The sequence below is a fragment of the Taeniopygia guttata genome, chromosome 1 (assembly GCF_048771995.1).
Source record: "Taeniopygia guttata chromosome 1, bTaeGut7.mat, whole genome shotgun sequence".
NCBI lineage: Eukaryota > Metazoa > Chordata > Aves > Passeriformes > Estrildidae > Taeniopygia > Taeniopygia guttata.
In genome coordinates this window covers 4,527,269-4,541,084 of record NC_133024.1, presented here as the reverse complement: position 1 = coordinate 4,541,084, position 13,816 = coordinate 4,527,269, and the positions used below count along the sequence as shown (strand labels likewise).

The 13,816-nt window shown below is 47.7% G+C and overlaps 1 protein-coding gene across 3 annotated transcripts in view; it reads left to right on the top strand.

Annotated features, from left to right (window-relative positions):
* Nucleotides 1-13,816, top strand: part of CLPB (ClpB family mitochondrial disaggregase) — a 70,480-nt gene that overhangs the window by 22,484 nt on the left and 34,180 nt on the right. For all 3 annotated transcript variants that reach the window (XM_041720445.2, XM_072919512.1, XM_041720430.2), the window contains exons 4-5: nucleotides 3,818-3,921; nucleotides 8,061-8,189. In XM_041720445.2, coding sequence (XP_041576379.2) covers nucleotides 3,818-3,921; nucleotides 8,061-8,189 — 233 coding nt within the window. The remainder of the gene's footprint in view (nucleotides 1-3,817; nucleotides 3,922-8,060; nucleotides 8,190-13,816) is intronic.

Below are 13,816 nucleotides of genomic sequence, written 5' to 3'. Positions count from 1 at the left end.
CCAGATCACTTCCTTGCCTTGCATTTTGCTGCAGCCATAGAGGGCAGTGGTAAAGGTCCAGGTTCTGAGGCAGAGGTGAGAGTGGAGCTAGGCATGCTGAGCAGCCCTTCCTAGAGCTGCTGAAGGAATTTCAGGATACATTTTGTGCCCTGTGCCCCTTATCAATGGTCCTAAGGTAGTCCAGAAGGTTCTATAGGCTTGTTGTGGCACTCCTACATGGGATGTCCTCACTGATACAGCCTTAAGGAGCAGCGTGGCAAAATAGTGTAGACGTGGAGCAGATATTTGGATCAGTATCTTTTCCCTGGCATCACATTGTCTCTTCTCAGATCATAGTGTAGCCTGGGGGCAGGGCAGGGGTGCACTGAGGATGACACAGTGAAGTTGTCTCCCTGGAGCTGTCCTGAAGATTGTGGGTCGCACACTGACCCGTCGAACAAAATCAAAACTACTTAGTGAACTGAGAGAAGTCAGGCTCATTGAAGAGATTTGTTGGTAGAAAGCACATGTGTGATGAGAGGCTGCTCTGGGCTTTATGGCTTCCACTGCTGATGTCTGAAAGTAGGTAAGGTGATTCACCATCAAGAAAGATGTCAACCTGTTGGAGCAAGTACACAGGAGGGCATGGAGGTGCTCCAGGGGCTGGAGAGAGGCTGAGAGAGGTGGGGCTGTTCAGAAGAGAAGGCTCCAGGCTCCAGGGAGAACTCAGACCCCCTGCCAGTGCCTAAAGAGACTCCAGGAGACCTGGAGAGGGACTTTGGACAAGGGCCTGGAGTGACAGGACGAGGGGGAGTGGCTTCCCATTGACAGAGGGCAGGGTTAGATGGGATATTGGGAAGAAATTAATCCTTGTGAGTATGGCAAGGCCCCAGCACAGGTTGTACAGAGAAGCTGTGACTGCCCACTCCTGGAAGTGTTCCAGGCTTAATTGGATGGAGCTTGGAGCAGCCAGGTCCAGTGCAAGGTGTTCCTGCCCATGGCAAGGGGTTGAAATAAGATGAGCTTTAAGGTCTCTATCTAACCCAGAGCATTCCAGGTTTTTGTGATGCCCATCCTTAGTGCCTGTTCTAAGCCATCAGCTATCATATGATCAAGGCTGTGCAGCTCGATCCATTCAAGAACCTGTGCATTGCAGCATGTTTCTGATGACTGAGCAGGTGAAGGGTCATAAATGGAAATTACTGTTTGAGGAACCTCTCAACCTAAATATTATATAACAGACAATATTGTCAAAATATGGATATAAATGGATTACAGATGTAAATGAGCTCTGTATGCTCACAAGGGTTACCTGAAAGGAGAGTGGAGCCAGGTTGGGGTCAGTCTCTTCTCCCAGTGACAGGACAAGAGCCTCAAGCTGCACCAAAGGAAGTTTAGGTTGGATATTGGGGAAATTTCTTCCCCAAAAGGGTTGTCCAGCTCTGGTACAGACTGTCCTGGGGAGTAGTGGAGTTCCCGTTCCTGAAGGGTTTAAAAACATTTGGATGTTTGACATGGGGATGTAGTTTAGGGGGGAATGATGCCTAAGATTTTTAGCTTTTTATCTATTTTATATATTTGTAGCTTTGTAGATTGCTAAAACATAACTGTAGCGTCTAGTATTTTTCCTATCTTTCCTCCCTATATTTAGGAGCACTAAGCTAATCTTATAAACACATTCCTAAGTACCATTTAGTCTTATTCCAAGAAGAGAACCAGCTACAAGGACATTCTCTTTTCCAATCAAAATCTGGACCAGACATAACAGAAGTGGGGCAGAAGAAATCTCTGGACTGTTTCCAGTGGAGCAAGACCCCAGGAATTATTGCCTAACCAACTAACCTTTTAATTGGACAGTATATGATAAGCACACTAATCAACTAACCTTATAAAAACTGTAGAATTACTATACCACATGCAGTTTTCACCACATTGTGTACCTGAAAGCTTTCAAGTAAAGATTTGCTTTTATATTCACTTTAACATTGTTGGAAAGATCTATTATATTTTCCAGGTACCAGTGAGCTTGACAGTGTTGGGGAAACAGTTGGACTCAATGGTCTTAGAGGGCTTTTCCAACTTAAACAATTCCATGATTCTGTATCCTGCTCCCAGTCCTGGTGCTGTGCTCACTAAAGGTGACTTAATACATGGTGAGGGGTGCACCAGTGCTAGTAGAGAGCTGGCCTCTGCTATACCATGCTCAAATAATAAGATAACCACCTTTGATTCTGATAATGCATTTATTGGGTAAATGGAAGAGGAGCTTAAGTTAAATTCCAGATGTGACTTGACAAGCCACAGCCTGCAGGTACATGTCAGGCTGTGGTGCACATTGCTCTCAGCCTGTGAGCCATGTCACTGGTGATGAATGCTAACAAATTAGTTACTGTCTAGTTGTCATGGGAAGCCTGCATGCTGGAAAAAAAATTAAGAATTACCTGGCTTCAAGCTGCTTTCAGAAGGAGTGAGAAATTTAATTCTGGCCTGATGATTGTTTGGATTCAAAAGCAGAGAGTGAGGACTTCCACACCTAAATGGCCTGGGCAGTCCGTCCCATGTACCACTGCAGCATGTTCATAATGTGCAACATTTGCTGGCAGCTCAAAATCCAGCCCTGGACTGATCCCCAGCTCCATGGGCAGCAGGGCAAGGGAGAAACTTCTGACCTTCTGCTCCATTCCGATGAAACCCCACCTGCACAGCTGCATCTGGCTTTGGGGTCCAACCTCAGAAGTATGGGAAGCTGCTGGAGTGACAAGGTGAAGTGGAGTGAAACTGCTTGGATACACCAAGGAAATGATCCAAGGTCTGGAGCGCCTCTGCTCTGGGGGCAGATTGGGAGAGCTGGGATTGTTCAGCCTGGAGAAGGGGAGGCTTCAGGGACACCTTAGGGCCTCTTCCAGTGTCTAAAAGGGCTGTAAAGTTCAAGTCATAGAATCACAGGATTGTTTGGGCTGAATGGGTCTTAAAGCTCATGTCATTCCACCCTCTGCCATGGGCAGAGACACCTGCCAGTAGATCAGTTTGCTCCAAGCCTCAGTCTGGCCTGGAACACTCTCAGCAATGGAACAGCTGCAGCATCTCTGGGCAACTTGTGCCAGAGCATCACCACCCTCACAGACAAGAATTTCCTCTTGATATCCAGTCTGTGCTCTGTCAGTGGGAAGCCAATCCTGTTGTACTGTCACTCCAGACCAGTCCAAAGTCTCTAGGACTTTTGGAGCCACTTTAGGCCCTAAGGGACTCTAAGGTCTCCCTGAAGCCTTCTCTTCTCCAGGCTGAACACCCCCAACTCTCTCAGCCTGTCTTCTAAAGCAGAGGTGCTCCAGCCCTCTGATTATCTTCAGAGCCTCCTCTGAACTGCTTGCTGTGGAAGTTGTTTGCACTTCTTGTGGTAGGATGGCACCTTTAGTATCAGGGGTGCAGGTGCTATACTATTGCCTCCCAAAACCAATGTAGTTTTGCTTTCCTTAATCTGCAGACTGTTACAATAATCTTCCTTTTTGCAGGAATGGGGGTGGCATTGGAACCAAGGTCTGTGTCTAGGAATATGCCTTGTGCCAGAAGCATGTTCTGTGCATGTCTCCTCAGAAGGATTGCATATCTCTACAGTGTCACCCCTTCCTCCAACGCCTTCCCCATCTCATTAATTTTAGCATGTGCTGGTGGAGCTCTATTTGATAAAATGTTAGTTACAGTCGTGGTTTAACTTCCCAGGAATATTAACATTCCCAGGAATATTTGAAGAGGGCTTTCTTGAGCACTTCTCAGTGTCTGAAGGACTTCAATTCCTCATCTACTACTTCTGCCTTACTTTCCTTCTGTTTTGTGACAGTGTGGTAAAGGCTCTGCTCACAGCTAATGCAGATCCAAACCTTGGGGATGATTTCAGCAGTGTGTATGAGATTGCCAAAGAAAAAGGCCTCCATTCCTTGGAAGGTAAGATGGTTTGTGTACAGCTACTGACATTTGCTTTTCAGGTCCCAAAATTTTGTTTCCTGATCTGACCTCATGGGGTTTTTTTAAAGCTTGTTTCACCTTCCTCCATTTAAATGCAAAGTAATTGATGGTACTTGGGTGAATATGTGTCTGAAGAGGAAAGAAACATTATGTAGATATTATATAGAAGCAATCCTTCAATTTACCAGAGATAAACTGGTTTTATAAAGCCAGAGCTAAATACAAAGTCATAGATAGGAATATCATTCCATTGACTTACATGCAGCTACACTGTGGGGAAGGGGAAGGGGTTCAGGGCAGTGTATTCCACCAGCAGCCTTAATCCAGATCTTATCAGGAGCTGTGAAATGAAGACAGACTTGGCCAATTGAAATAAAGCTGAATGATGCAAGTGGTTGCAGTGCTTACAGTTGGGTTTGGGCAAGCATCAGTATCAGCTCTCAGCCCTAAATGACTTTCCTTGAAAACCAAGGTCATTTTCTGCAGTTATGTCATCTCATTATAGATATTCTTGGCAGATCTCCGTTTCCATGCTCACCCCTTCGTTATCCTCATCACTGGGATGTTGATGCAGACTCAGAATCATAGAATCATGAGCTGGTTTGGGTGGGAAGAGACCTTTAAAGCCCATCCAGTCCAACCCCCTGCCATGGCATGGATACTTTCCACTAGGCCAGGTTTCTCAGACACCTGCTTTGTTTATTCAGACCTATTTAAATTTCCCAGATGGTTTCCACTTTTTATGACAATAAATGGTGGTAACATTTTCTTGGTTTTATGATTATCAGGATATGTTTGGATTCTACATGCCCAGCTATTCTTTGGAGGAGCCAGCTGCATGTTCAGAGATTCTTCTGTTCCTCATGCTGGCAGGAATGATAATAGGACTCAACCCCCCCTAAAATGTCCCTGTCTTTCCTTCCCCATTCCAGAAGCCTTTTCTCTATCCAAGCACTGTGCTGGCCTGCCACCCTCACCTTTGAGCTGGCAGACCATGGGATGTTTCCCAGAAATCCCCCTTGCCCTGCCAAAGCCCAGCCAGCCACTGGGACTTGGATTCCCAGGTACAGCTGTATCCACAGTGGCTGCTTTTGTGTTCTCTGACTTGTTTGAAAGTTAAACCTTGTTCCAGCTGCTCTGGGTAGAAAATGGGAGGAAGTCACACTTTGTCCAGAGCCTCAGTCTGCACAGCATGGTTCGCAGAGCCTGAGTCATAGAATAGAATCATGGAATTATTTTGGTTGGAAAAACCCTTCCAGACCATAGAGTCCAACCATTTTCCCAGCACTGCTGAGGCCACCACTAAACCATATCTCCATGTGCCACATCCACATGACCTTTAAAGCCCAGGGATGGGCAGATGGTGACAGGGCTTAACAACCCTTCCCATCAAGAAATTTTTCCCAGTATCCGTCCTGAACCTCCCCTGGCACAGCTTGAGGACATTTCCTCTTGTCCTGTCCCTTGTTCCCTGAGAGAACAGCCTGACCCCCACCTGGCTCGACTCCTGTCAGGGAGTTGAGGAGAGTGAGAAAGTTCCTCCTGAGCCTCCTTTTCTCCAGGCTGAGCCTCCTCAGCTCCCTCAGTCACTCCTCACCAGACATCCACAGCTCTGTTGCCCTTCTCTGGACATGCTCCAGTGCCTCAATGTCCTTGGAGTGAGGGACCCAGAATTGACCCCAGATGTGGCCCCAGCACAGGGTCCCTTCCCTGGTCATGCAGCCACACCATGGGTGCTGCTGAAGCACAGTGACATTATCCATGGGCCTGTCTGTGCTTTGACTCAATGCTAAGAGGCGAAAGCTCTGTGGAAGCCTAATGAAGGTGTAATATTTGAACCTTTCATAAAGCACAGGTTGAGTTAAGAAGATGGAACAGTGAGGTGACAGCTTTGACAGGGCATTATTCTGTATTTTTAAAAGCTCCCTGCTCTCATCCCTCACTGTGACCCACCCGTGCAGCAGACCTACTTCTTGATGGGAGAGAGACTATGCATAGATCATATCCCTATAGCAGGGAATGTAAAATGTATGAAACTACATTAAAAAATGAGCAATAGAATGCCAATACATAATGCATGTACATAGACTTTATTTAAGATAAAGTGTATCAACCAAGAAAGTTAATTGTTTTTGTCTGCATTCATCCCTCTCTAATGTTATATATTTTGGGGTGAAGAAAAGATAAGGCCACTCTATGAGAAGTTGCATTAATTCTTTGGTTGACATGTTTTATTAAAAAGAATAAATTCAGTTGCGTTTTTAAAAAGAGAGAGAGAAACTGCCTTTGTTTTTTCTTTTTTTTTTAGACATTTACATATTTCGTGTATAAATATTTTTTCATAAAAACATCCAAATCGAGAGGGTGTGCTCCACAACCACTGCACAAAATATATTACAGACATTTATATGGATGGCAGGAAGGGAGACAGAGAGCTGAAAATTTCCAGGCACCCAGTGATGGATGGTGGATGAGGCTTCCCCTGACGCTTTATTGAGTTTCCGATGATTATCTTTCTCAGAGACATTTTTTACAGATGACGGCCGAGCTGTCACAACGGACCATGGGGGAAAAAAACCAACAATAATAACACTTTAATCTCTTTACTGCGCTGCTCCCTAGTATCTCAGATTCATCTTCCCTGACGCACGCAGTTCATTATCCTGCTCCTCCCTGGGTAGGAAATGACGACAAATAAATATACATACTCACCCTGTGTGCTTGGAGAAAGGACCCAGGGAAGGAAGGGAGCCAGGGCATTAATTGATCTTCCTGGAGGGACTGTGGTTCATTAGTGGAGATGCTGGGCTCGGACAGCATCAGGTATTCATCACAGTGTTTCTCTCTTCTGAACTTCTTGAATCTCCTAGAAATCTTTTGATGGCTCTTAGGAGGGACCATGAAGTCCCTGCAGCCCATCCGCTTTCCAGCTCTGCTTGCTTTGCCATAGCACAATACAAGGTGCTCAGAGCACTTGGAAGCTCTCCCTTCCCCTGGATCTGGGACTAATGAGTTTTAGGTACACACCCTTTCACCAAGGAGCTGGACACACCTCCAGGAGCAGAATTTGGCCCACCAGGTGGATGGTGTTCATTTGAATGGAGACAGCATACGCCAATTCCACCATCACTCATGTTCCATGGTGGGACAGGATATTTATGGGTCTTCCCCTGGGCAACCTGTGCCATTGTCTCACCACCCTCACAGGGAACAATTTCTTCCCAATACTCAATCTCAACCTGCCCACTGTCAGTTTGAAGACATTCCTACTTGTCCTGTCATTATCTGCCCCTGTAAAAAATCACTTTTTTTTTTTTTTTTTTTTTTTTTTTTTTTTTGCTGATGACTAAAGCAAAGAGTTTAAAATCCAGGTTTTCTAAAGCCTGATCCTTAGACCAGCTACAGGACAGCAGGGGTGCTGCAGACCCTTCCTTCAGAGCCATGCCCTGCTGAGACACATGGACTTATGTGCTGGAGACTCCCAAAATCCCAAAATCAGGAATTTGCTTGAAGATCAAGCCATAGTGGGGCAGCATTCATTCCTGTCACAGCTTCCCTTCTGTTTGCTAAAATCGTTATTTAGATTAGATATTGGGAAGACATTCTGCCCGGTGAGGTTGCCAAGGCCCTGGCACAGGTTGCCCAGAGAAGCTGTGACTGCCCCATCCCTGGAAGTGTTCAAGACCAGGCTGCACAGGGCTTGGAGCAGCCTGGTCTAGTGGAAGGTGTCCCTGCCTATGGCAGTGGGGTAGAACCAGATGAGCTTTAAGGTCCCTGCCAAGTTAAGCCATCCTGTTAACCTACAGTAAATGGTTGGGAAAAGGCTGAGGTCTTTGCTCAGGTATTCTCCACCCACCTCTTCCCATGCTTGGGCACTGTCTAGGCAGTCACTGGGATACATGGGAACTATGTTGTCCTTATCTCTACTGCTGCTCAGTGGAGTGGGGGCAATGGCCACCAGAAATCCCCTCTGGGGTCCTGGTGGTCGCAGAAAACGTCACAAAGCCTTAAGAAGCTTCCTGCTTGGTGAGGGGTGGTGGGTCCTGCTGCTGCACATGCAGATGAGCAGTTCTGTAGTTATCTCAGTGAGCTGAGCTTTCACTCTTTGTCCCCTGCAGTCCTTGTCACCCGGGAGGATGACTTCAACAACCGTCTCAACATCCGAGCCAACTTCAAGGGCTGCACAGCTCTACACTATGCAGTTCTGGCTGATGACTACCTGACAGTCAAACTGCTGCTGGATGCAGGTGAGTTTTGTAGTTCCACCCAGCTCATGGGTCAGAAGCACTTCTGACTTAGCCCATCCTACAAACCTGTCAGGTTCAGACAGAGGCCACACTCTGTCACTGTCACAATTTCGTGTGATTTGCTGTTTGCTTTCTTCTCTTTACTTTTTTGTTTCTGTGTTCCCATTCATTCCCAGTGGTTTTTTTTCTATGTGCTTTCACTGGTTCTTCTCACCTTAGTCATTAAGTTTTCCCTTTCCTCCTGCAGTTCAACAGCCAGGGAATCATAGAATCTTGGAATGGTTTGGGTTGGAAGGAACCTCAAAGATCATCCAGTTCTAACCCTCTGCCATGGGCAGAGACTCCTTTCACTAGACCTGGTTGTGCCAAGCTGCATCCAACCTGGTCTTGAACACTTCCAGGGATGGGGAAACCACAGCTTCTCTGGGCAACCTGTGCCAGGGCCTTGGCACCCTCACAGTGAAAAATTCCTTCCCAATATCCCACCTAACCCTGCCCCCTGTCAATGGGAAGCCACTCCCCCTTGTCCTGTCACTCCAGGTCTTGGAGCACTCTCCAGCTCCCTTGGAGCCTCTTTAGGCAGTGGTAGGTGCTCTGAGGTCTCTCTGGAGCCTTCTTCTCCAGGCTGAATATCCCTGAATATCCCCCACTCTCTCAGCCTCTCTCCAGAGCAGAGGGACTTCAGTCCTTGGAGAGCTTCTGTGACCTCCTCTGTCCTCACTCCAGCAACTCCACACCCTGGAGCCCCATAGCTGGACTGGGTGCCCCACATGCCCCCACTGGTCTCTGCTTAGTATTTTTTCATTTCCCACCTGCAGTATTTACTCAGGCCTTCTGTCATATCCCTCATGTCCCTTTGTGGAATGGAAGGGTCCCTGCTATACCAGAAACAGATCTGCTCTGTGGACAAGGCACAGGATAGATGATGATAGATGCTGGTACCCAGAGGAAATGGTGGACACTCAAGTACTGTTGGCACTAGGACAATGCAGCTCTTGTGAGAGTTAGTCGGAATTAGCTTATGCAGTTACTGGTCCTCCTGGTTAAATCACAGGGCCCTTCTTCTCATGGAGCCTGCTTCACTGTCATCTCATGTATGCTCACCTGGGCAACCTGTTCAGTGCTCAACTGTCTTCATGGGGAAAAAGCTTATCAGCACTAGTGGAGTAGAATGAGAAGATGCTTTTGACCAACAGAATAGGAATGTGGTGCCAACAGTTTCTATATGTACCCTCCTGCTGTTCATTCTGGGATGATATTTGTGACTCTTGTGCTGTTCTCCAGAGCTGGCATCTGCTTAGTGTATACCTGCACATGCACAGTGCATCAGACCACCAAGCTGCTCTGTAATTCTGCCTTCCTCCAGATGTGATGTCCTCTGTCCCCAGCATTCCTTCTCCTCCAGAAATTTCAACAGCTCTCCTCCTGCAATGTCCCCAAGGTCACCTGGATATGGTGGCTGGGAAGTCTTCAGATAAAAATACTGCCCACCCATCAAGTGGGGTCCATTTTTCTGACATAGAAGCCCCCCTCCATGTTCACAGCATGTGTGGGCATTGCATGAACAGAGAACCTGGCATAGTCCCAGGGCATATGGCTTACTGCATGCCTCTTGCCTGGGCCAAGCAGCACCTGCTCAGCAGTCACTTGGCCACAGGCACTGATGGTCAGAAGGTCTCCAGCAAGACCTCTGGGATCCCACTGTTGTGGGCAGAGATGCCCACAGAAGGAGCAGAGTGGAGCAGGCTTTACCTGCTTGAGCAGCGGGTTGCACAGACAAGGGCATTGCAGGAGAATGCAAGGGCCTCTGGAGTGTTACAGAGGGTGGCAGTGGGGTGGAAGGGCTGGAAAAGTCCTTGTCTCAGCAGTACTGGGAACAGATCTCTGCAGATAGTCTGTACTGGAGCCTGGAGAATGTTTGACACATGCCATGGTGTGAATCATAGAATCACAGAATGGTTTGAACTGATCACTCCCAGCTCTCCCAGCCTGTCTCTGGAGCAGAGGGGCTCAGCTCTTAAAGCACCTCTGTGATCTTCTCTGGACTCCAGCATTTTTAGATCCTTCTGTTGTTGGACTCCAGAGCTGGAGGCAGCACTGCAGGTGAGGTCTCACCTTCTTACCCGGGGAGAGGGGCAGAATCACCTGGAATAACATTTTCTACAAAGTACCTGCTTCTCAGTTCTGCCTTGGAAAGCCTCCTTGCATGACACATATTGATTGAAAGTTGACACAATTGATTAAAAGTACCAGGGCAGCTCCTTGGTTACCCTAAGTACAGGTAAAAGATAGGTGCAAATAACTGAAGTTGGCACTAAAGAATTTTTCCATCCTGAATAAATCATTGTAAAGGAGTAAGTCCACCTTATTTCTCCAGCTGTGCCCTGCTTAGCTCTCTGAGTACTCTTCCAATCCAGGCCTCACTTCACAGAGGCAACTGTTCTTTTTGTTGCAGAGATATTTCTGTGTCTGTCATGGAGCCACTGCCATCCGTGTGAATGGCCCTTTCTCTGCCTGGTGCCCACAGAGAGTTCTTTGTTTGTAGCAGAGTGTCTCAGCTTGAAAGAACTCACTTGGAACTCAGAAAAAAAAGCATTTAACAGTCTGTGGGACTGTGTTTGTTTGAGTACAAATGGAAGGATTGTGTGAAATCAAAGTGAAAATTCAGAACTTAGCCAGAAGATGTGATGGTCACTCATCACTGTTCTGTTCTTAGTCCAGCCCCACAGAAATCCTTCTGGATCCTGCTCAAGAGCCTCAGAGTTCATTTCCAAGCGGAAATCCTTGTCTTGTAGAGCATGTCCCAGCACTCAGATCCTGGAGACAGCAACCCACCAGTGGGATGGTGATGGTGTGAAATTCCCATTGGAGACCCTCCCAAGGCTGAGTTCACAGTGTTCCTCAGATTAATCCCTGTTCACTGTCCACAATACCCACTTACCCTTTGCAGTCATGGTTTAGGATACAGATTTATGAGGATTATTTCCTAAGCGCAATAAACTTTCTGTCAGGTGAACTCTGAGCTGCTGGGGTGATGGCAGACCTTTCCCTGCTCTTCCAGCAAGTTTTGGGTGCTGGAATTGGATTTCCTGATTGGCTTATATAGGAGGACTTTGGGGCATTCACTGGAGGCGTTTTCCTGCGGTAACAAAGCAGGGATCCCTGCCTCCTCGTCAGTGTGATCTGGGATGAATACATGGCCAAGGGTCTTCGTGTGAAGATCGAACACCGTTCAGCCCTTTGTGAGGGTAATTCCCCTGTGCTGCCATTGACATCACACACAGGGTGGCTCCTGGTTGCTGACGTGGAACAGGCTCCCCTTCATCTCTCCCTACACCTGCCTTTTACTAACTCTCCATTTACTCTCCCTCTAACTTCTGGTGCTAACTCGCTGGTGCTCTGCCCTCAGGCCAAAGCCATTAACTGCCCAGCCCCTCTCTACTCCAACCACTTCCCAACCCCCCTGTTGTTTTTAAGGGAAGCCCCCTGCACTTGCCCCTCACCCCACATCCCTAGCCTTTTGTGACCCATTCAGTGACTCGCTTGACCCCTCCAGGACCTTATAGCCCTTTGGTCAGCATGTGTGTGCCCAGCAGACCGCGAGATGAAGTGGCAGCTCTGTTGTCCTTTCGGGCAGTTGTTGGTGACATTTCACAGTCCCCTGACCTGAGGCAACACCATAAATATCGGTGTTTGGGGAAGGGGTGGGTGAGCGCTCACATCCACAGAGTGCACCAGTTGCTACTGCAGGCACAATTGATTCCAGGGACTTTTGTGTTTGGCTCAGAGGAAGGCAGGCAAGGTCACTAGCTTGCTGGTGACAGAAGTTTACTTGTTTTAGAGGGAGATTTTATGTCAGTATTTAACTGAAATAGCCAGTATTAAAAGGTGCAGCTTTCTGCCAATGGTGTAACCCTGCCATGGAGGATAGCCAACATCAACCTCCCTTCTAAAAACAGTTCTGCTCCAGAATCTATTGCTGAAATGCAGGGAGGCACTGATTCATGTGTCCAGAGTCATGGAGATTGTTCAAGGGCTGGAGCCACTCTGCTCTGGAGACAGGCTGGGAGAGCTGGAGTTGTTCACCTTGGAAAACGGAAGGCTCCAGCAAGACCTTAGAGCACCTGCCACTGCCTAAAGAAGCTCCAAGATAGCTGGAGAGGACTCTGGATAAGTAAGTGCATGGAGTCAGAGGACAAGTCAGGGCTCCCCACTGACAGAGGGCAGGATTAGATTGGATATTGGGAAGAAATTCTTCCCTGTGAGGATGGTTAGGCCCTGCCACAGGTTGCCCAGAACAGCTGTGGCTGCCCCATCCCTGGGAATGTTCCAGGCCAGGTTGGATAGGTCTTGGAGCAGCCAGGTTTTGTGGAAGGTGTCCCTGCCCATGGCAGGGGAGTGGAATGAGGTGGGCCTTAAGGTCTGTTCAGCCCAAACAATCTTGTGATTCTCTGATTCAGAGCTAGGAACAGCACTGCTACTGCTCAGGGATTTGCCCTGCAGGTAAATGACCCTTCTCCTAGCATGAGAAACTGTTCCCTTTTCACAGCCTTGTACTGGGAAGACTTGTCATAGCTGTGGTAACCTTTCTGTAAATTAAAGTTACACTAGAGAGAGCACAGAAGAAGATGCTGCAGGAGCTGTCTTAAGTTGGAGCTTACAGAATGCAAAATCAGAATATTGTGAGCACTTGCTTATGTATACACCTGTGAAACTAGGCACAGGAAGAAGCATAGGAGCAAAATTCCCCTCGTGTGTAGCAGCTCAGTTGCCATTTTTCGAGGATCTCAAAATTAATTTCCAAGTGCTTTTTCAAGGTGTGTTTGGTGTGTGTGTGTGTCCATTGTAGCAAGGGGCTGTCTGAACTGTTGTCTGCTGACGTGTGGAAGTGTTGTTTCTGCACAGTTGTGTGACAGTGCAGTAATCTGCAGCTGCACATAGGTGGGTAGGGGCTTATATTTCCTACCCTTGCCTAAAAGTAGAGCAGTTCCTTCCTTCAGAGATTGCCCTATGCCAGTTCGTGGGACCTCCTCTCTCTCTATCCCACTGCAGAAACCAACACCTGCCCTCCTGCCAAACCTGAGCAGGCTCCATATGTCCCCCATTCTCCTCAGTGCTCTCCTCATCCCTGACTGCCCTGCTTTCTAGTTCCCATCTTCAAATCATCCCCTCTGCTCCCAGCTCCTCCTAGAGCCCACAGGCAGGCTGACCAGGCTGTTACAGCATTGGAAATGCCTCCTGCAGTACATCTGTAGGGGAATCACATGATCACAGAATGGTTCAGGTTGTAAGGGACCTTAAAGGTCTTCTCATTCCACCCCACTGCCATGGGCAGGGACACCTTCCATTAATTTAGATTGCTCCAACCCCATCCAACCTGGCCTTGAACATTTCCAGGAATGGGGCAGTCACAGCTTCTCTGGGAACCTGTGCCAGGGCCTCACCAACCTCACATGGCACAAATTCTTCCTAATACCCAATCTAACCCTGCCCTCTGTCAATGGGAAGCCAGTCCCCCTTATCCTGTCACTCCTTGCCCTTGTGCAAAGGTCCTCTTCAGCAATCTTGGAGTCTCTCATCTCTAATTAGATGTGAAAGAGAGAGAGGAAGAAATGAACATACATTTG